This window comes from Anolis carolinensis, chromosome 5 (genome assembly GCF_035594765.1).
Source record: "Anolis carolinensis isolate JA03-04 chromosome 5, rAnoCar3.1.pri, whole genome shotgun sequence".
In the NCBI taxonomy this organism is placed as follows: domain Eukaryota; kingdom Metazoa; phylum Chordata; class Lepidosauria; order Squamata; family Dactyloidae; genus Anolis; species Anolis carolinensis.
Genome location: NC_085845.1, coordinates 9,330,683 through 9,349,438, shown reverse-complemented (window position 1 = coordinate 9,349,438; position 18,756 = coordinate 9,330,683). Strand labels below are relative to the sequence as shown.

The following is an 18,756-nucleotide window of genomic DNA, read 5'->3' as shown; positions in this document are numbered from 1 at the left end:
TCCACCACGCTCCAAGGCAGCATATTCCACAGCTGAACAACTCTTATCATCAGGAAGTTCCTCCTAATGTTTAGGTGAATTCTCTTTTGCTGAAGTTTGAATACATTGCTTCATGTCCTAGTCTCCAGAGCAGTGGAAAACAAGCTTGCCCCCTTCTTCTCAATGTGACATCCTTTCATATATTTAAACAAGGCACTCATGTCCCCTCCTAGACTTCTTTTCTTTTATCCAAGCTAAATATCCCGAGCTCTCTTACTAGTTCCTCATAGGGATTGGTTTCCAAACCTTTGATCATTTTGATCACCCTTCTCTGGACACCTAGCTCATCAATATCCTTCTTGAATTGCAGAGCCCAGAACTGGACACAGTACACTAGATAAGGTCTGACCAAAGCACAATAAGATTAAGACTTCACACTACCTATGTTAAACTTATGGGGAGCATGAAATATTCTGTCTTCCTCTACCAGTAGACATTCATCTATTTGGAAATTCTTGTTCTTGGAAAGAATAGCCATTCTTGAACTTGTGCATCATATTAAAGCACGTCTCTTCTAAATTCAGCATGAATTCAAAGTTTCTCTGTCTCATCTTCTTTTATCTTTTTTAATATGGACTTGCACTTTATATAGAAAACCGCACATTCAAGCATACACAACTGAAGCAAAGTCTCTAGATAATGTTCAACACACTCCAGAGGTAAATGCTGCTTTCTGATACCATGGTGATAATTACCTAATCATGGCATCACTCACTCCCTTTTTGTTAAACCAAGTGAAAACCTTACTGATTGCCTTTAAAAAAAATCCAATGAGAACCAAAATCATGTAATTTGTTCCTACTGCTACTTTGCAACAATGAAAATACTAACTAATTTTGTGACATGGAAATTGCTGCAATCATTGCATAAAGCAAACTACTATCACTTCCATTCTAATACAAATGGAGTTGCGGACAATTGAAATTGCACAGCAGCCTTCCTCCTTTTTCAGCTGATGCCAATGCCTTCTGCTAGAGGGAATGGTACAGGAATATGGGGGGATATTAAAGTGGCTTATTGAGTATTTATGAAAATGTCAGTGGAATCATGTAATTGCCCCAGGATAATGACCTCATACAAGACTACTGGAACTTTTCAGGGAAACGAATGTGGATGCACAGATGGAGGTACGGCTTGCTGTGAAATTCTACTAATCCACATTCATGTTGGAAAATTACACTGCAGGGACAAAGTATCATTTCTGTCCCAAAATCTGAATAGTGTAGATTTAAATATTTAATTGGAATTACCAAGACATTAATTTATTGTGGATAGGACTGATAGAAGAAGAATGAGTGGTTTTCGGGGTCACAATCCTTGTAAAGTCAGCCAGTGTACTACTGAACAACACTTCTACATAAAATTTTAAAAGATTTCGCTGGAGAAGGGTGAATTTCAATAGTTAACTGCATTACATAGCTTCCTTCTGCTCCAGAAGGTTTTGCAAGAGTTCAACATCAACAGAGAAATGCATCATGGGCTTCCTGAATTAGTTTCTTAGAACTGGGAGGGTGGAGAGAAAGAGAGGAGGAGGAAACAGGAGTGGTTGTATCAGAACAGGACCTAGCTTGGCATTTCAACAGCACTAACATTTTGTGAAAAGTTCAGGGATAAACAGGAAGGAAAAAAGAAATAAAGAGTGTGGATGGATGACAAGTAGTTCTTTTGGTAGAACTTGCTGGCCAAGATGCTCTGAATGTGGACAAAAGAAATTGTTTCAACCCTCTGCATCAGTGGCTTTCCATGTCTTGCTCTCCAATTGTTTTTGATTCCCAGAAGGAAGCTTTTAGGATGCAACATCAAAAACATTTTGGGGACCAAAGCTTGAAAAGCATTCTTTTCATCATACTGTAATGCGAATTTGCATGGAACATGCTTTAGAATGGATAAGGACTTACATTTGTACAACTTATAATGCATACTTTCTCTTATTCGGTAGTGTATACTGACATTCAGAGCAAGAAATAATGAAACAGATGCTCTTTGATGAGAAGGAGTTGTTTGTTACCAGAGAGAGACCAAGAAAAACATTTGAATTGAACTCAAGCAAGAGAAGGCCAGGCCAGGAAACCTATTCCTTCAGCTCCCTGAAAGCAATGTAATTACTTAAGTGAATGGTATATGCTCTCCTCCCACATTGTTGCTCCTACTCCTTAAAAAACATCTGTTGCACTTTATTACTCCCCACCTATTTATTATATGTAGTCCACCCCATCCCAAGTTGCTTCCCTATTGAAGGTAGCACCTTTAAACTATCTTGTTTACAATACTCTCTCGCTGCACTTTACTCAGTTCATGTTTATCCTTTTTACTTGGGTGCCAAATCCATGTTTTTATGATGTTTATTATTTTTATATTTTAAAATGTCCATTTTAATTTTCGTGTTTTGTATTTTCTGATGTTGTTTTATTTTGCTTTGTTTGTTTTATCCAGGCTTGGCCCCATGTAAGCCGCCCCAAGTCCCCTAGGGGAGATGGATGTGGGGTATAAAAATAAATTATTATTATTATTATTATTATTATTATTATTATTATTATTATTATTATTATTATTTTATTGTATGACACAGCTAAGAAGATAGACATGCTGGATTTCATATCACAAAATCAAAAGTCAAACACTTCCCAGGTGTCTAGGACTATGTGATGTATTTTCGGATGATGCTCGCAGATCCCAGTAGGGTGGCCTTTTGCAGTTGGCAGATCGTAATTTTGTCATTGTCTATTGTTTCCAAATGCTGGCTGAGATCTTTTGGCACGGCACCCAGTGTGCCCATCACTACCGGGACCACCTGCACTGGTTTCTGCCAGAGTCGTCGTCGTCTTCTTCTTCTTCTTCTTCTTCTTCTTATTATTATTATTATTATTATTATTATTATTATTATTATTATTATTAAAGCAAGAATTGCCATCTTCTCTGCAGGGAAAGAACTGACATTTTCCACTATTGCTGCTAGTCCTGGTCAATTCAGCACACTGCTGCATGGGTTTGTCTTCCAAGCTAAAGATTGCTGGGTGTCACACCCACAAGAACCATATTATGCCATAATTTTTATGAAAGAGAGAAACAATCTGCTCAAAGAGACAACCTAGCTTTTATAAATATTCTTCTCTGTCCAGTTTATAAGTCAGATTCTTCTCCCCCCTCCCATTCCACTGCAATTAACAAACAGCAGGCAATGAAAGGAGAGAAGGAGAAATCAATCATCAGACTGGTTAGCTCCAATTACAAAGCATTTTGTTACAGGCTTCTGCAGGCAGGACGGCAGACAGCGGCAAACCAAATACAAACCACCGGTAAATCATTTGCTGCTCTATCATTCCTCTGTGGCTTTCATTGTTCCCCATCTTTGATCATTCATTAAGCACTTGCTGCTTCCAGCGCCAATCAAAGTTCTGACATTTAGATGTACTGGATTTCATATCCCGGCTCACAGGAGAAGCAACCCTCCATGTTTTGATTCTACCACAAGAGGGAGATAGACTACAGCTTCCACGTGTTGAGTTGACCGCAAAGTACGAGCTCTGGCACAAAAGGGCTCATGTTAAGGTGTATATATGACTAAGAAGACCCTTGGAGATACAATATATATCTAAAACATGTGTAATGCAAAGTTCTCTCCTCCCTGTAGAGCCCCACACACAGGAGTTGGAGACAGCAATTTACTCCTTTTGTAGTATTCCATAAGTTTATCTACTTTGTCTGATTAATACAGTTTATCCTAGTCTTGTGGACCGAAAGGTGCCAGGTTCAAATCCCAGGAGCGGAATGAGCGCCCGCTGTTAGCCCCAGCTCCTGCCAACCTAGCAGTTCGAAAACATGCAAATGTGAGTAGATCAATAGGTACTGCTCCAGCGGGAAGGTAATGGTGCTCCATGCAGTCATGCCGGCCACATGACCTTGGAGGTGTCTATGGACAACGCTGGCTCTTCGGCTTATAAATGGAGATGAGCACCAACCCCCAGAGTCGGTCAGGACTGGACTTAATGTCAGGGGAAACCTTTACCTTTTACCTATCCTCGTGTTGATCATGCCTATGAAAAGTCCATATAATTTCAACATGACTATGGCCATACAATCAGTGTGTGCAGTCAAAGCAATTACAGAAGAGTCTCACTTATCCAAGCCTCGCTTATCCAAGCTTCTGGATTATCCAAGCCATTTTTGTAGTCAATGTTTTCAATATATCATGATATTTTTGTACTAAATTCGTAAATACAGTAATTACAACATAACATTACTGTGTATTGAACTACTTTTTCTGTCAAATCTGTTGTATAACATGATGTTTTGGTGCTTAATTTGTAAAATCATAACCTAATTTGATGTTTAATAGGCTTTTCCTTAATCCCTCCTTATTATCCAAGATATTCGCTTATCCAAGCTTCTGCCGGCCTGTTTAGCTTGGATAAGTGAGACTCTACTGTATAACAATTATGTGAGAACACATCTTGATCCACATGTTCCACATGTGATATGTTGCTGCACTGTATGTCCAAAGTCTTCCTAAATATACTGCATACAAAGAGTGTCATCAGCATGAAATGTGCCTGTAGAAAATTTTGAGACTAATTGTTTGTAAAAGCAGGAGCAGCCCATTCTTTGGGAACATAGAAAGTAAATCAAGAGTTGCAGTTAGTTGTGTCAGATAGAAGGACAATACTTTATAGCGTGAGTAATTTACATGTAACCCCAAATCTTGGTCCCTACATCTTTTTCTAACCATTGATGATTCCATGTATTTCTGCACTCAAATAAATTAGTATCTGAATTATGGATGTCCTGATAGCCCTACTTCCAGTCCTAAAGAATTGATACAGGAGTGCCAGATACAAAAGTGGGTGTTTCCGCCTGGGAGAGATTCCTTCCATCTCACCTCTGAGAAATGAACAGCAAAAAGTGCATGGCTTAGAGGACATGAAGATTTTCATTAAAAAAGTACTGGATGATAGACAAAGCTGCCTTCCTGAATTCGCTCAGAGCAGGCTGGAAGCCAAGCATTGTGGAAGTGCTTGGAACCAACAGCTCGATGGCACTGCAGTGGCAACTTGGCCTGTCTTTCCATGTCGACTTATATGACCCTGGCATAAGCACAACTGCCAGTATAATTGGTAACTACACTGTTATAGTGAGCTAATAGGATCCCAGTTTCAGCTGCCCTTCTTTTCCTGTGTAGTCTACGATCCCACATCCCCAGACACGAGCATAACCTATTTAAGAAGTCTTACAATTTTCAGGTGAGACAAAAGCCTCATGACATCTGCCATGTCAGCTAGGATGAGCAGGCGGGTGACAGCTGAAAGCAGAGCGCGGGCCGCTCGTACCATCGTACCGCGTTTGACAGAGGAACAAGGATCATCGGCAAACTCTGAAGAGGCAATCCGCATGGTTTCACCTGAAAGACAATTAAAACAAGCTCATTTTAAAAGCAGGCTCACAAGGACTTCAAATACCTAAATGCCTGTACCTTAATTTATTGAAAATGTTACTGTAATTAAGAATAGGCTAGGTCATAATGTTTTAAAATCTATATTTTATTCACTTATGCTCTGCTGTCTAATCATGGCATGAGGGGGCTTTGTTGATGTGTCATATTTTCCCATCAGTAGAAAAGCGGGAGTAGAAGCAGTTGCCGTTGTCACCATCCTTGTGCTTATCAGTGCAATGTTTTTCATGTTGATTTCATTTAAAAAAAAAAAACAGTTTAAGGAAGATGCAAATCCCTCTTTGGAGTGGGTATCCAAACACATAACCGAAACAGACTTCATTGATTGATAGGTGATATCCTAACATTTCAGAGAAGGCTATTTAAAACACTCAATATGAAATGCTGTATTGATAAACAATTTGCAGTTAAGCAATGAGGAATGAAAATATTTATGTAATCACACATAATGGTTACGTCTGGCTCTTAAAAAAAACTGACAGAATAAAGGTGATCAAAGCAGTTTGTCCAGATTAGGACAATATATTCTGAAATATATTTATTTATTTACTTATTTTCAATATTTCTATCCCGCCCTTCTCACCCGAAGGGACTCAGGTACAATTGGCAACAATTTGATGCCGACACATCATTAAAAACAAACAGCATATAAAATTTATTACAAACAGTTAAATACATTATAAAATATAAAACATATGGTTAAAATCCGTTCATTCAATATCCTCGTGCTTTATCCATACATCAGTATTGCTAGTTTTGCCTAAGTAGTGGGTGGGAGTGGAAGTGTAAGCATTTTCTCATATAGGAATTGCATGTTTCCCAAATGTTCACCCTCCTTTGACCTTTCCCCTATTTCAATGCTTCTAAACAAAACAATTAGCGTAATATCTATTGTACTTGGCCAGCATTCAATGTTCATCAGCCCATAGCTTTCCTGACAGTTGTGTCCATTGTGGCTTTCTCTGTACTGAAGTTCGGACACCATCACTATTTCATCAGACAATAATACACACAACATAATACTTGGTAATGTGTGACAAAGCACACAGCAAGGTCATGGCATGTGACGAAACACAGGCAACCTGAAGAATAGCAAATTCACAGAACAGAGGTGGCTTTTTGAGAAGGTCGCTGCTTTTGGTTACTCACTTAAACCCTATTTTCATATAAGAATATAAATATTCTTATAAGTATAAGTATAAGAATAGCTTGCCTTTCAAAAAAAGAGATGTGATTGTTAGGACCAAAGGTATCCCCAACAAATATCGTAGTACAGTAGAGTCTCACTTATCCAACATAAACGGGCCAGCAGAATGTTGGATAAGCAAAAAATGTTGGATAATAAGGAGGGATCAAGGAAAAGCCCATTAAATGTCAAATTACATTATGATTTTACAAATTAAGCACCAAAACATCATGTTTTACTGTTCCGTCCCCCAGGACGATGGTTTGCCTTACCTATTGGTCGTTTGTTTGTTTTCCCTCCTTTGCATTTTGTTTCAGCCTCTGGCTGCAAAAGCCTAGGAAAAATGGCTTGGAATCTGCAAGAGCTGGCTGCAGTTTTCTTTGCAGTGATTGGTCAAAGAATGCAACATCTTAGGACCGCCCTTTTTACCAGGGTCTAGTCTCCATTTTGGAGCTTCATTTTGGCTATAGTCTTCCAACGTGCTGCAGCTGTGCAAAGCTAACTGGGACAAATCATCCTCAAAACCAGGCCAATCTAAGCCTATCCAAATTAGATAAGTATTGAATTATATTGATCTGGAATAGGAAATCTAGTTAGAGGAGCAGAGTTATTCCATCGCTTCTAGAACTAATCTTTGCTGTAAAGATAGGGAAGGAAAGAGTTTCTCCTTCTAATATAGGCAGCGTGATTAGGGTATAGTGGTTTTATAATCACCTTTGCCTTCTGGAACCAGGGATAATTCTGCAACTAAAACCTATGGAAATTTGTTTCATTTTCTGCAACTTTAAGATCTGTGCCAGGTTTACAACCTTGTATGAATAAACATCCTTTTTTGAAGTTATCCAGACTCAGTCGTTCAATATCTATAGGACAGCTTATAGGGATTTGCAGTTCGCCCGGATAAAGGACAGCACGTTTCAGTTTCATAGTTTTTTATTGTCCGGCGGACGGCACAGTTTTGAGGTCGATCAGCGGTTTTTCCGCTTCAGCTAGCTTGCACGGCTTTATAGTTTTTTATAGTTTAGGAAGTTTTAGTATAGGCTGCGGCTTTTCCGCCTGAGCTCAGTCTGCATACCTAAAGACTCTACCAGCGTCTCAGGTAGTGGAGCCCGCTCTCAGACCTGAAGGAGTCAAATAGTGGGGCTCTATTTCCTTGCTATTTGGCTCGCGTGTGCGCACGTAGCCCAGTGGCTTTCTGGGTTTGCACAGGCTGTGCAGTTCCCAGCAACGTCCAGGGCTCCCTCGGCGGTAGACCTCGAGCCGCGGAGCACCAGCGACAGTTCTTTGGCTGGCTCTGAGGCGTGGAGCCCACCAGAACCAGGCTAGAACCTGGACAGGCCTGGCAACGCTGCTGCGAGTTCGGCCGGAGCACTCAACCGGCTTTGACAGCCTCTTCATCAGGAGTTCGGCCGGAGCACTCGGCCGGCTTTGACCTGCCTCATGGTCCGGCGGTGGTGACCTGCCTCATCGTCCTGCGGTGGTGACCTGCCTCATTGACCTGCGGCGGTGACCTGCCTCATCGTCCTGCGGTGGTGACCTGCCTCATCGTCCTGCGGTGGTGACCTGCCTCATCGTCCTGCGGTGGTGACCTGCCTCATCGTCCTGCGGTGGTGACCTGCCTCATCGTCCTGCGGTGGTGACCTGCTTCATCGACCTGCGGTGGTGACCTCCCTTCACAGCGGGGAGGAGGCGTCTCTTCTCTCCTCCTTTCCAAAGCCAGCCTCGGTGCTCCTTCGGCGGCAGGCCTCGAGCCGCAGAGCACGAGGTGCTTGAAAATTTGGCGAAGTCGCCATTTTGGCAGTTTACGTCACTCGGGCAAGGGAGGTAACAAGTGGCAAGTTGCTGTCAGTTGGCATTTTGCAACTTGCCCACCAAAATCTGGCGCCAAAGGTCACAATCTTTGTAAAGTATAGTTACTTAGTGATATATATTGCTATGGTTAAGTGTTGTGCATTGTATTATATATTGAATTTGCTTTTATTGTAAATTTACTTGCAGGTATATTGCATTTGCCTTTGTTGTAAATTTACTTGCTATTAAGAATACATAATGTCTATGCAATTTCAAGATGATACAGATGGTATACCTCCTTCTGAGGCTGAAAGTAGGAATGAAAGGCCCCAAAGGATAAAGCACCCTTCAGCCAAAATGCTAGCCCATCTAATAGACGAAAAGGAGCTCCTCCATGTGAGGTTAGGTTCGGCATGGGAGCGAATTGTAACATTGATGGTCAGAATTGAGAGCTTGGGTATTACAAGGGTGCCATCCATATTACAGACAGACCTTGAAGAGACCTTCGGTCTCTGGAGGGGTTTGGTGTCTAAGATAGTCCAGGTCCTCGAGCGCATTAACGCCAAGGATTCAGAGTTAGAAATAGTGAGTGTCTTAGCTGACACTAATGAGAAAGAAAATAAGGTGAGGGCAATTCTAGATGCCTTGGAATTTAGTTCTCCACCTGTTAATCTAAGGTCTGAGCCAAAAGGAAATCAGTCTTCCTTATGCAGCCATGAGACCAATCTTTTAAAATCACCTGCTGTGGCACTTAGTCTTAAGTCTAACCGCTCTAGCCAGGTATCTAAACTAAGGGAGTGTGCATCATCTAAACATAGCCACTCTAGCAAGTCTTCTGCTGCTGGGAGTGCCATCTCTTCCCTAGCTGCCTTGCACATTAAGGAGGCTGCACGTCTGGAGCTAAAGAGCAAGGTAGCGGGGGCGGAGGCTGATGCTAAGGCAGCTGATCTCACCCTTCCCTTTAAAGAAGAAGAGCAACGACTGCAAATAGAACAGGCCCGTAGACAAAGCGAAATGCAAATAGAACAGGCCCGTAGACAAAGCGAAATGCAAATGGAACAGGCCCAAAGACAAAGCGAAATGCAAATAGAACAGGCTCGTATAGAGATGCTTAGAATAAAGATGGATGCCGCAGCCAAAAGGGTAAGGGCTGAGACTTTGGCCAAGGCCCTAATTGAGCCACTCACAGAAGAAAATGTAAGCCAGTTACCAATACAGGATCCTTCTGCCAAAGTGTTTGCGCACCTTGGCAGCATGAACAGCCAGTTTTCGGATGAGGAACAGGAAGACTTCTCTCCTTACCCAGAGCAGGGCCCCAAAGTCACGTTTGAATTTCCTGCAGAGCAGAGCGTCATAGCGGGGAGCTCACCCTTGCTCGAGCTACCTGTGCCTCCTGCTAAAACCCTAGGTCAGTCAATCAGGGCCCCAAGGCCGAGCGCTAGTTGGCCCCTACAGACAGCTGCACAGGGAACCATCGATTCGTCAGTGGTCGATGTCATCCCTCCAAGAGGCCAAAGGTTGACGCAAGGTACACGGTGGGAGTCCACTCCACAACAGCAAACTCCTCAATTGTTCCCTTCGACGCCAGAGTCCCAGCTTGTCTCCATCATCAGAAGCCCCAGAAGAGATCTTAAGGACAAGGGTGTCGAAAAGTTTTCGGACAAGCCTGAGGAATTTCTTCTCTGGAAGGCCACCTTCCAGAGAGCAATCAGAGACTTAAAGTTATTGCCGGAGGAAGAACTGACTCTTCTGGCTGCATGGTTGGGCCCAGCCTCATCCTCACAAGTTAAGAAGATCTACGCAGCCCACGTAGCCGATCCCGACAAAGCCCTGGAAAAGGCCTGGGCCAGGTTGCAGCAGAGGTATGGGGCCAGCACAGAGATTGAAGCATCTCTTATGGACAAGCTCCAAAGGTTCCCAGCTTTGAAACTCAAAGACTTCAAACTCTTGTGGGACCTCAGCGATCTCCTTACGGAATTAGAGTCGGCCAAGGAGAATCCAGAACTGCCCAGTTTGAAGTGCCTCGATCAGTACCTGTCCCAGAGGCAGATCTTGACCAAGCTGCCCTTCACTTTGCAAGAACGCTGGGGACAGGAGGTCTTCAACTACAAGGAGGCCCACTCCCAGGCATACCCTCTATTTTCTCATTTGGTCCAGTTCATCACAAGGGCGGCCAGAGAAAGGAATGATCCGCAGACGGGCCTCCCCACCTTATACCAAGGGACCCAGCCAGAGAAGGCACCTGAAGTGGACAAGAAACCACCTAGAGAGGCCAATAGACCTGTCAGCGTAAAGGCAGTCGAAACTCAACACAAGGCTGACGAACCCAGGTCGGAGGTAAAAGAGTTGCTTTGCCCTATTCACCAAAAGCCTCACAGCTTGGCCAACTGCAGGGAGTTTAGTAGAAAGACATACAAAGAAAGGCAACAGCTAGTTCAAAAGCAGGGAATCTGCTTTAGATGCTGTGGAGCAACTCCACACTTTGCATCCAACTGCAAAGAAAACATCAAGTGTGAGAAATGCAACAGCCTCAAGCATTGCACCGCAATGCACAACTCCAATATCATCTCCCACCCCAAAGAGAACGCTTCACCAAAAGAAAAGTCAGCAGTCGAAGACACCGACAAGCCAGCCGCACCAGAGATGCAGGTGGAAGTTTCAGCAGTCGCCTGTACAGAGCTGTGTTCTGACGTGCACCAGTACAGAGTTTGTCATCCTATCTGCCTAGCGGATGTATATCCAGCCAAGAGCCCTTGGCTTAGAAAGAGACTCTATGTGGCCCTGGATTCACAGAGCGACGCCTCCCTGGCTACTCCAGAGTTCTTCCGCATGTTTGACCTTAAAACCAAGATGGTCGACTACACTATGACTACGTGTGCAGGAAAAAAGAAGTTGCAGGGTCGCATAGCATCTGGCTTTGTTGTCTCCTCTTGCGACCAGAAGAGACAGTTCAAGTTGCCAGACCTGATTGAGTGTTCCTCCATCCCTCGGAACAAAAAACAAATTGTAACTAGAGAAGTTGTGGAGGCTCATCCACATTTGCGACGGTTAAAGAATGCTATACCAGCCTTTCGGCCAGATGTGGACATTGCCCTTTTGCTTGGCTCGGACTGCCCGAGCTTGTTCTGTGTGAACGACCAAGTTAAAGGACCTCCAGGTGCACCTATCGCACAACAATTGCCATTAGGCTGGACAGTCATAGGCCCAGTGTGCATAAACAAGATGCACCCACCATCGTCGTTGGACTCCAATCAAGCACAGGTGCTTAAAGGTGGACGTCCTACACTTGTGCGCAGTTGCCTAAGTCATATCTCAGTCTACTGCCAAGCAATAACTCCAGAGTATTCCTCCATCTTCAAAGTCTCTGAGAGAGACGAAGCCACAGCGCTCTCGAAAGATGAGCAAAGGTTTTCGGACATTATGAATGCTCAAGTCTCACGAAGTGCAGAGGTGAAAGCCTGCAAATCAACCACAGAAATCAAGATGGGCCAAAGATCTTGCCTGGAACCACACCGTTTTGAATGTTTTTCGGAGTGGCACAGTCTTCTTAGAGCAGTTGCTAGGCTTATACATCGCTTAGTCTGCAAAGATAGTCAGCCTTTGCAAGTTCAGGACATGCTGAAGGCTAAGGGAGTAATACTCAGGTCAGTTCAGAGGCATAAGTTTAGTCAAGAAACAGCCAGGTTAGAACAAGGGCTTAACACCCCCAGCCGGAGTTTCTTGCGTGAGCTGAACCCATTTCTGGATAAAGAGGGCATTTTAAGAGTGGGTGAGAGGTTAGCTAAGGCTAAACTCAAAGTGTGTATAAAGAACCCTATCATTGTACCCCCCAATAGCCATATTGCTTTGTTGTTGGTTCGTCACTACCATGAGAAAATCCATCATCAAGGTAGAACTCTGACTGAGGCGACCCTTAGAAATGAAGGCCTGTGGGTGGTAAATGCTAAAAGTTTGGTCAGCAGTGTTATTTTTAAGTGTGTCAAATGTCGGCGACTCAGAGTCAGCTGATGGCTGAGTTACCTCAGGACAGGACTTTGACAGACCCCCCCTTTTCCCATGTGGGAATCGATGTGTTTGGTCCTTGGGAGGTTGTCACTAGGAAAACCAGGGGTGGTGTTGTAAATAACAAAAGATGGGCGGTTTTGTTTACTTGTTTGTCAAAACGAACTGTCTATATTGAGGATGTAGAGGGAATGGACACTTCATCATTTTTAAATGCATTGAAAAGGTTCATAGCCCTCAGAGGGCCAATTAAGTCAATTCGATCGGACTGTGGCACCAATTTTGCATGTGCAGACCTTAGCCAACCACTTCTGGAAGAGGTGGAAGGCCGAATACTTAAGCCAGCTTCCAACCAGAAGACTCTGGCAAACCCCAGAGGACAATTTCAAGGTGGGAAACCTTGTGTTGCTAAAGGACAAAGACTTGCCCCGCTATGCCTGGCCTATGGGCATTACACTAAAGACCTTTCCTTGCCCTGACGGTAAGGTTAGAAAAGTTCAGGTAAAGACTCATAGTAAGGACAAAATGTCTGTCCTGGACAGACCAACCAGCAATCTCGTGTTGCTTGTCCAAAGTGTGTAAGTTTTATACTGTTTTATTGTTGTGTATACAAAGGTGTTTGTATGTTTTTGATTGGTAAATTCCCACATCCTGGGAATTTAGCGGGGAGTGTTCCGTCCCCCAGGACGATGGTTTGCCTTACCTATTGGTCGTTTGTTTGTTTTCCCTCCTTTGCATTTTGTTTCAGCCTCTGGCTGCAAAAGCCTAGGAAAAATGGCTTGGAATCTGCAAGAGCTGGCTGCAGTTTTCTTTGCAGTGATTGGTCAAAGAATGCAACATCTTAGGACCGCCCTTTTTACCAGGGTCTAGTCTCCATTTTGGAGCTTCATTTTGGCTATAGTCTTCCAACGTGCTGCAGCTGTGCAAAGCTAACTGGGACAAATCATCCTCAAAACCAGGCCAATCTAAGCCTATCCAAATTAGATAAGTATTGAATTATATTGATCTGGAATAGGAAATCTAGTTAGAGGAGCAGAGTTATTCCATCGCTTCTAGAACTAATCTTTGCTGTAAAGATAGGGAAGGAAAGAGTTTCTCCTTCTAATATAGGCAGCGTGATTAGGGTATAGTGGTTTTATAATCACCTTTGCCTTCTGGAACCAGGGATAATTCTGCAACTAAAACCTATGGAAATTTGTTTCATTTTCTGCAACTTTAAGATCTGTGCCAGGTTTACAACCTTGTATGAATAAACATCCTTTTTTGAAGTTATCCAGACTCAGTCGTTCAATATCTATAGGACAGCTTATAGGGATTTGCAGTTCGCCCGGATAAAGGACAGCACGTTTCAGTTTTATAGCTTTTTATTGTCCGGCGGACGGCACATTTACAACAAATCGACAGAAAAAGCAGTTAAATACACAGTAATGTTATGTAGTAATTACTGTATTTACGAATTTAGCATCAAAACATCACAATGTATTGAAAACATTGACTACAAAAACACTAACTACTAAAAGGCAGACTGCATTGGATAATAGAGAACGTTGGATAAACGAAGGTTGGATAAGCAAGACTCTACTGTATGTACCTGGCAGAACTATAAGGTTTTTGAAGAGGCAGGAATCTTGAGAATGGGTTCACACACTGTTGTGAACAAAAAGTCATCAGGCTGCCAGCATAGAAAATTGAAACAATATAATAATAATAATAATAATAATAATAATAATAATAATAATAATAATAATAATAACAACAACAATTGTTGCCTGCTTCTTCTTGCAGCTTAAGGTTGGGTACAGCACAATTGAAACAAATGGCATCATTTCTCCACCCAAACAGAGGACTCAAATAAAATACACTGGCTCATGCAGAACCTTACCAGCTACAAAACTTCCTAAATGCCCTACTCAGTATATTGTCGAAGGCTTTCATGGCCGGAATCACTGGGTTGATGTATATCTTTCGGGCTGTATAGCCATGTTCCAGAAGTTTTCTCTCCTGACATTTCACCCGCATCTGTGGCAGGCATCCTCAGAGGTTGTGAGGGACCTGCCACAGATGTGGGCGAAACGTCAGCAGAGAAAACTTCTGGAACATGGCCATCCAGCCCAAAAGACTCACAGCAACCTTGCCCTAACCAGGCTTGCTGAAATGGAAAATGGAATACATGTGCCAATGAGAAGAGCTACAGAACTGGAGACCACAGAATAGCATCCCACTGCAGATCTGGTGAATTCTGATACTGTCATGCAAAGGCTCTTTGAACACAAACAAGAAGATTTTAAAAAAAAAAAAAAAAGCCTGCATGGTGCAGCGGTTTCAGTGGTAAACATCTCTGGGGACCAGGGTTCGAATCCCAGCCATAGAACCATTTGGTTGAATCCAAGCCATAGAAACTATTGATTTAATCCCAACCATGGGAACCCACTGGGTGATATTTGGAAAGTTATACATTTTTAGCCTCTGGGAAAAGAAAAGGCAAAGGCAAAATCTCTCCAAACAAATCTGCACTGTTTTTTTTTCTTATTCCTCCCACACAATTTTCAATTTTCAACAACTGATGAACATTGCATGAACTCAGTCCTATTTTTTTTTGAGATTCTTCCTTTAAGGGCCTCTTTCCAAGGATTTTGTTTTTATTTCTGCAAACCTCAGGAGCCTTCCATGCTTGTTGCTATGTCTCTTTAATGTGCATAAACATCACAAGCAAAAGAAATAATAAGGCAAGGTGTTGGAAAACCTACCAACGCCTTGCCTTATTATTTCTTTTCTTTCTGGTTAATGTGTGCATACACCTACGTCACAGCCTTCCTGAGAGGAAGAAATCAGATAATAACTCCTGTATAACTCTAAGGTCACAGTGGAGTTTATTCTGCAAAATTAAAACAAGCTCAACAGAGAAACAAATATTTATAATTTGTGACATGGATTGGGGTGGGTTTATTTGCTGTTTTTAGTCCTCAGTTATTTTGAAGAATCAATCCATCTTTTGCTATTTAGGATTCTTGATTTTGAATTTAACACCGGGTAAAATCCAAAGACCTAAAACTACACACATTTAAAATCAAAGGAGAAAAATAGAGCCAATTAAATTTGCTGCAGATTATAAAATACAGGTGTTGTTTTCTTGTTAGAGAAGGCAAAATGTGAATCAAGCAGTCCAAAAGCATTTGATAAACCCAAGAAAAAAGCATTAGCACAAACATGTATTCCAAATCTCAGCAATTCTCTCTTTGGAGATAAACATATATAACCCCACATAATAAAAATAGGGCAAGGCTAAGCTCAGGTCCAGGATATATATCTCTGAAAAAAAGAAAACTGCTGCCCTCAGTCATCTTTCTTTATCTTCTCTTGGCATATTTGTAGATCTCTATATTAAAAAATATCTAAGGTTGCAGAAGAGGTTGAAGAAAGACTTGGTGGGAAAAGATCCATCACTTTCTTGCAAAGAGGGGGGAGAAGCTAATTCCATATGAATTTTGCAGACACTATGTGTGCGGTGGTACATTGAAGATCAATATTTACTGTGTTGCTAACAGGACAATATTTTGCCAGCATCTCCATTTGTGCTGAAGTTTTGTTTTTGTAGAGAGTGTTTTGCTATGGATTCCTTTACAAGTATTTTGTAAAACATTTTCAGATAAAGACATAGCTATACGAAAATATATGAGAGATAATTAGATGAAAGCCTCACAGTAAATCTCTCACAGAGTGTGGTAACTGAAGAAAATAGATTTGAAATCACTTTTCCAGATCCATCACAAGCCACCTATCAACTAGACCACTACATCAGCAGCTCTGCATCCATCTGTTCTCCAGGTTGGATTTGGAATGACTTCTGTCTCCAAGATCGTTTTAAGATTAATACTGGAGATGGGAATAATCCATTGCTACGGTTTCAAACCATGATGCCTCAAGAGGCCCAGCTAGAAGATAAGCAAAGTATTTATTTATTTATTTACAGTATTTATATTCCGCCCTTCTCACCCCGAAGGGGACTCAGGGCGGATCGCATTATATACATATAGGGCAAACATTTAATGCCCATATACACATAGAACCGAGACAGAGTCAGACGCAGAGGCAATTTAACCTTCTCCTGAGGGGATGTTCGATCTGGCCACAGGGGGGAGCAGCTGCTTCATCATCCACTGTGACGGCACTTCCTCATTCCAATGTCGTAAATTAGTTAAATTTGCCTCCCCACTTTATAAGTGGTACCTTATTTCCTACTTGATAGATGCAACTATCTTTCGGGTTGCTAGGTCAGCAATGAGCAGGGGCTATTTTTTATTTTTTTTTATTTTTTTATTGATGGGTGCTCACCCCGCCACGGGCTGGCCTCGAACTCATGACCTCATGGTCAGAGTGATTTATTGCTGCAGGCTGCTCACCAGCCTGCGCCACATCTCTCCAAAAAAGTGCCATGAAACTGCTCATTAAGCCAGGAGAGCCCCCAACACATTATACTGGTCAGTCATATGATGTTCCAGTTTGGAATATAAACAGAAACATGGGAGCCATCACAGACTGTGGTGGTGATAAAGAGCTTTCAAAAAGTGATGTGATACTTATTTATTTTATTTATTTACAGTATTTATATTCCGCCCTTCTCACCTCTAAGGGGACTCAAGGCAGATCACAATATGCACATATAATGGCAAACATTCAATGCCATATAAACATAGAGACAGAAACAGAGTCAGAGACGCAGAGGCGATTTAACAATTCTCCAACTTCCAGCTTCCTGAGGAGATGCTCGATTCTGGCCACAGGGGGAGCAGCTGCTTCATCATCCACTGTGGCATCTTGAGGGATACTTCCTCATTCCAAACGGGAGCTGGATGATTTTTTTATGGTGCCGTAAATTAGTTAAATTTGCCTCCCCACAAAACGGTACCTAAATTCCTACTTGATAGATGCAACTATCTTTCGGTTGCTTAGGTCAACAAAGAGCAGGGGCTATTTTTTTTTAATTTTAATTGTCGGGTGCTCATTCCAACATGAGCTGGCCTCGAACTCACGACCTCTTGGTCAGAGTGATTTATTGCAGCTGTCTAGTTAACCAGCTGCGCCACAGCCCGGCCCCTTTATTTACCATATTTATATCCAGCTTTTCTCTACCCCAAGGGGAACTCAAGGTGGCTTACAAATGGCACTACATAGTGCCTTGGACATAAAAACATGAAGTAAGATTAAATTAAAATTAATACATACATAAAACATAATGAAAATGCATTCCAATGTTAAGACACATAATCCAAAAGCAAGGTCTAAGGACATTCTATAATGAAATTGCATGATTTCCAGTAAACTTATTGCACTGTGCTATTTTTCAAAGGCCTGCTCCCAAAGCCATGTTTTTACTCTCCTTCTGAAGGCCAGGAGGGAGGGGGCTGATTTGATATCACTAGGGAGGGAGTTTCGAGGGGCCATCACTTAGAAGGCCCCATCTCTCGTTCCCACCAATCACGCTTGCAAAGAAGGTGGGATCGAGAGCAGGGCCTCCCCAGATGATCTTAGACACCAATAAAAAGGATATGTTTGTGGAGTTTTAATGATTAATTATGTAAGAAGGATACATTCAACAAGTGGTTTCATCCAATCAGCAGTTACATGAGAATGCCACTTTGAATAAAGTGAATGAATTAGGAGGAAGGGGGATGGTGAGGACCACAGAGAAAAATATCACAAATCTCTCTTTTTCTCTCTCTGTTTGTCTCTCCCCCCTCTCAGCATGAAAGCAGGGGTATAATAGCTGAAGTTGACACTTTTATAACTATTTATCCCACCACTAAAATTGCACAAACCTCAACTGGGTAAACAAATTGCTTCCAGGGATATTGCCCAATTCTGAAATTACCATAACAATTACTTGTGGTAAGCAAAAGCTTAAAAGAGAGACCTGATCTGATTTGATTTGATTAAAAGAAAGGAATTTAGCAATGCAATCGCTTTTTAAAGGAGTTGGACAATGCAGGGTTGTTGTTGCTGCTGCTGTTGTATTCCCCTTAAAATTTAGCCTAATCCAAAAAATGATTTATATAAGCTATATATATTTTCCATTAGCGAGAAATTATATTCAGGTTTGTTTGGGATTTTTTTTTATTAACACCATATTTTTATGTGTCTGGTCACAAAACTGTACATTTTGAAAACAAAGTCAATGTGCCACAATTTAAATAGTTGGAAAAGCCATATAATATAAGTTCTTCAAACCTAGGATAAAGGTTTGGGATTTTGATGCAGAAACGCCTATTCTCGAGTTATAAGTGAACCCTTTGGC

The 18,756-nt window shown here is 42.0% G+C and overlaps 1 protein-coding gene across 4 annotated transcripts in view; it reads right to left on the bottom strand.

Annotated features, from left to right (window-relative positions):
• The window catches only part of ctnna2 (catenin alpha 2), a 701,347-nt gene that overhangs the window by 499,479 nt on the left and 183,112 nt on the right, over positions 1-18,756 (bottom strand). For all 4 annotated transcript variants that reach the window (XM_062981835.1, XM_062981834.1, XM_062981832.1 and 1 more), the window contains exon 4: positions 5,268-5,434. In XM_062981835.1, the coding sequence (XP_062837905.1) occupies positions 5,268-5,434 (167 nt within the window). The remainder of the gene's footprint in view (positions 1-5,267; positions 5,435-18,756) is intronic.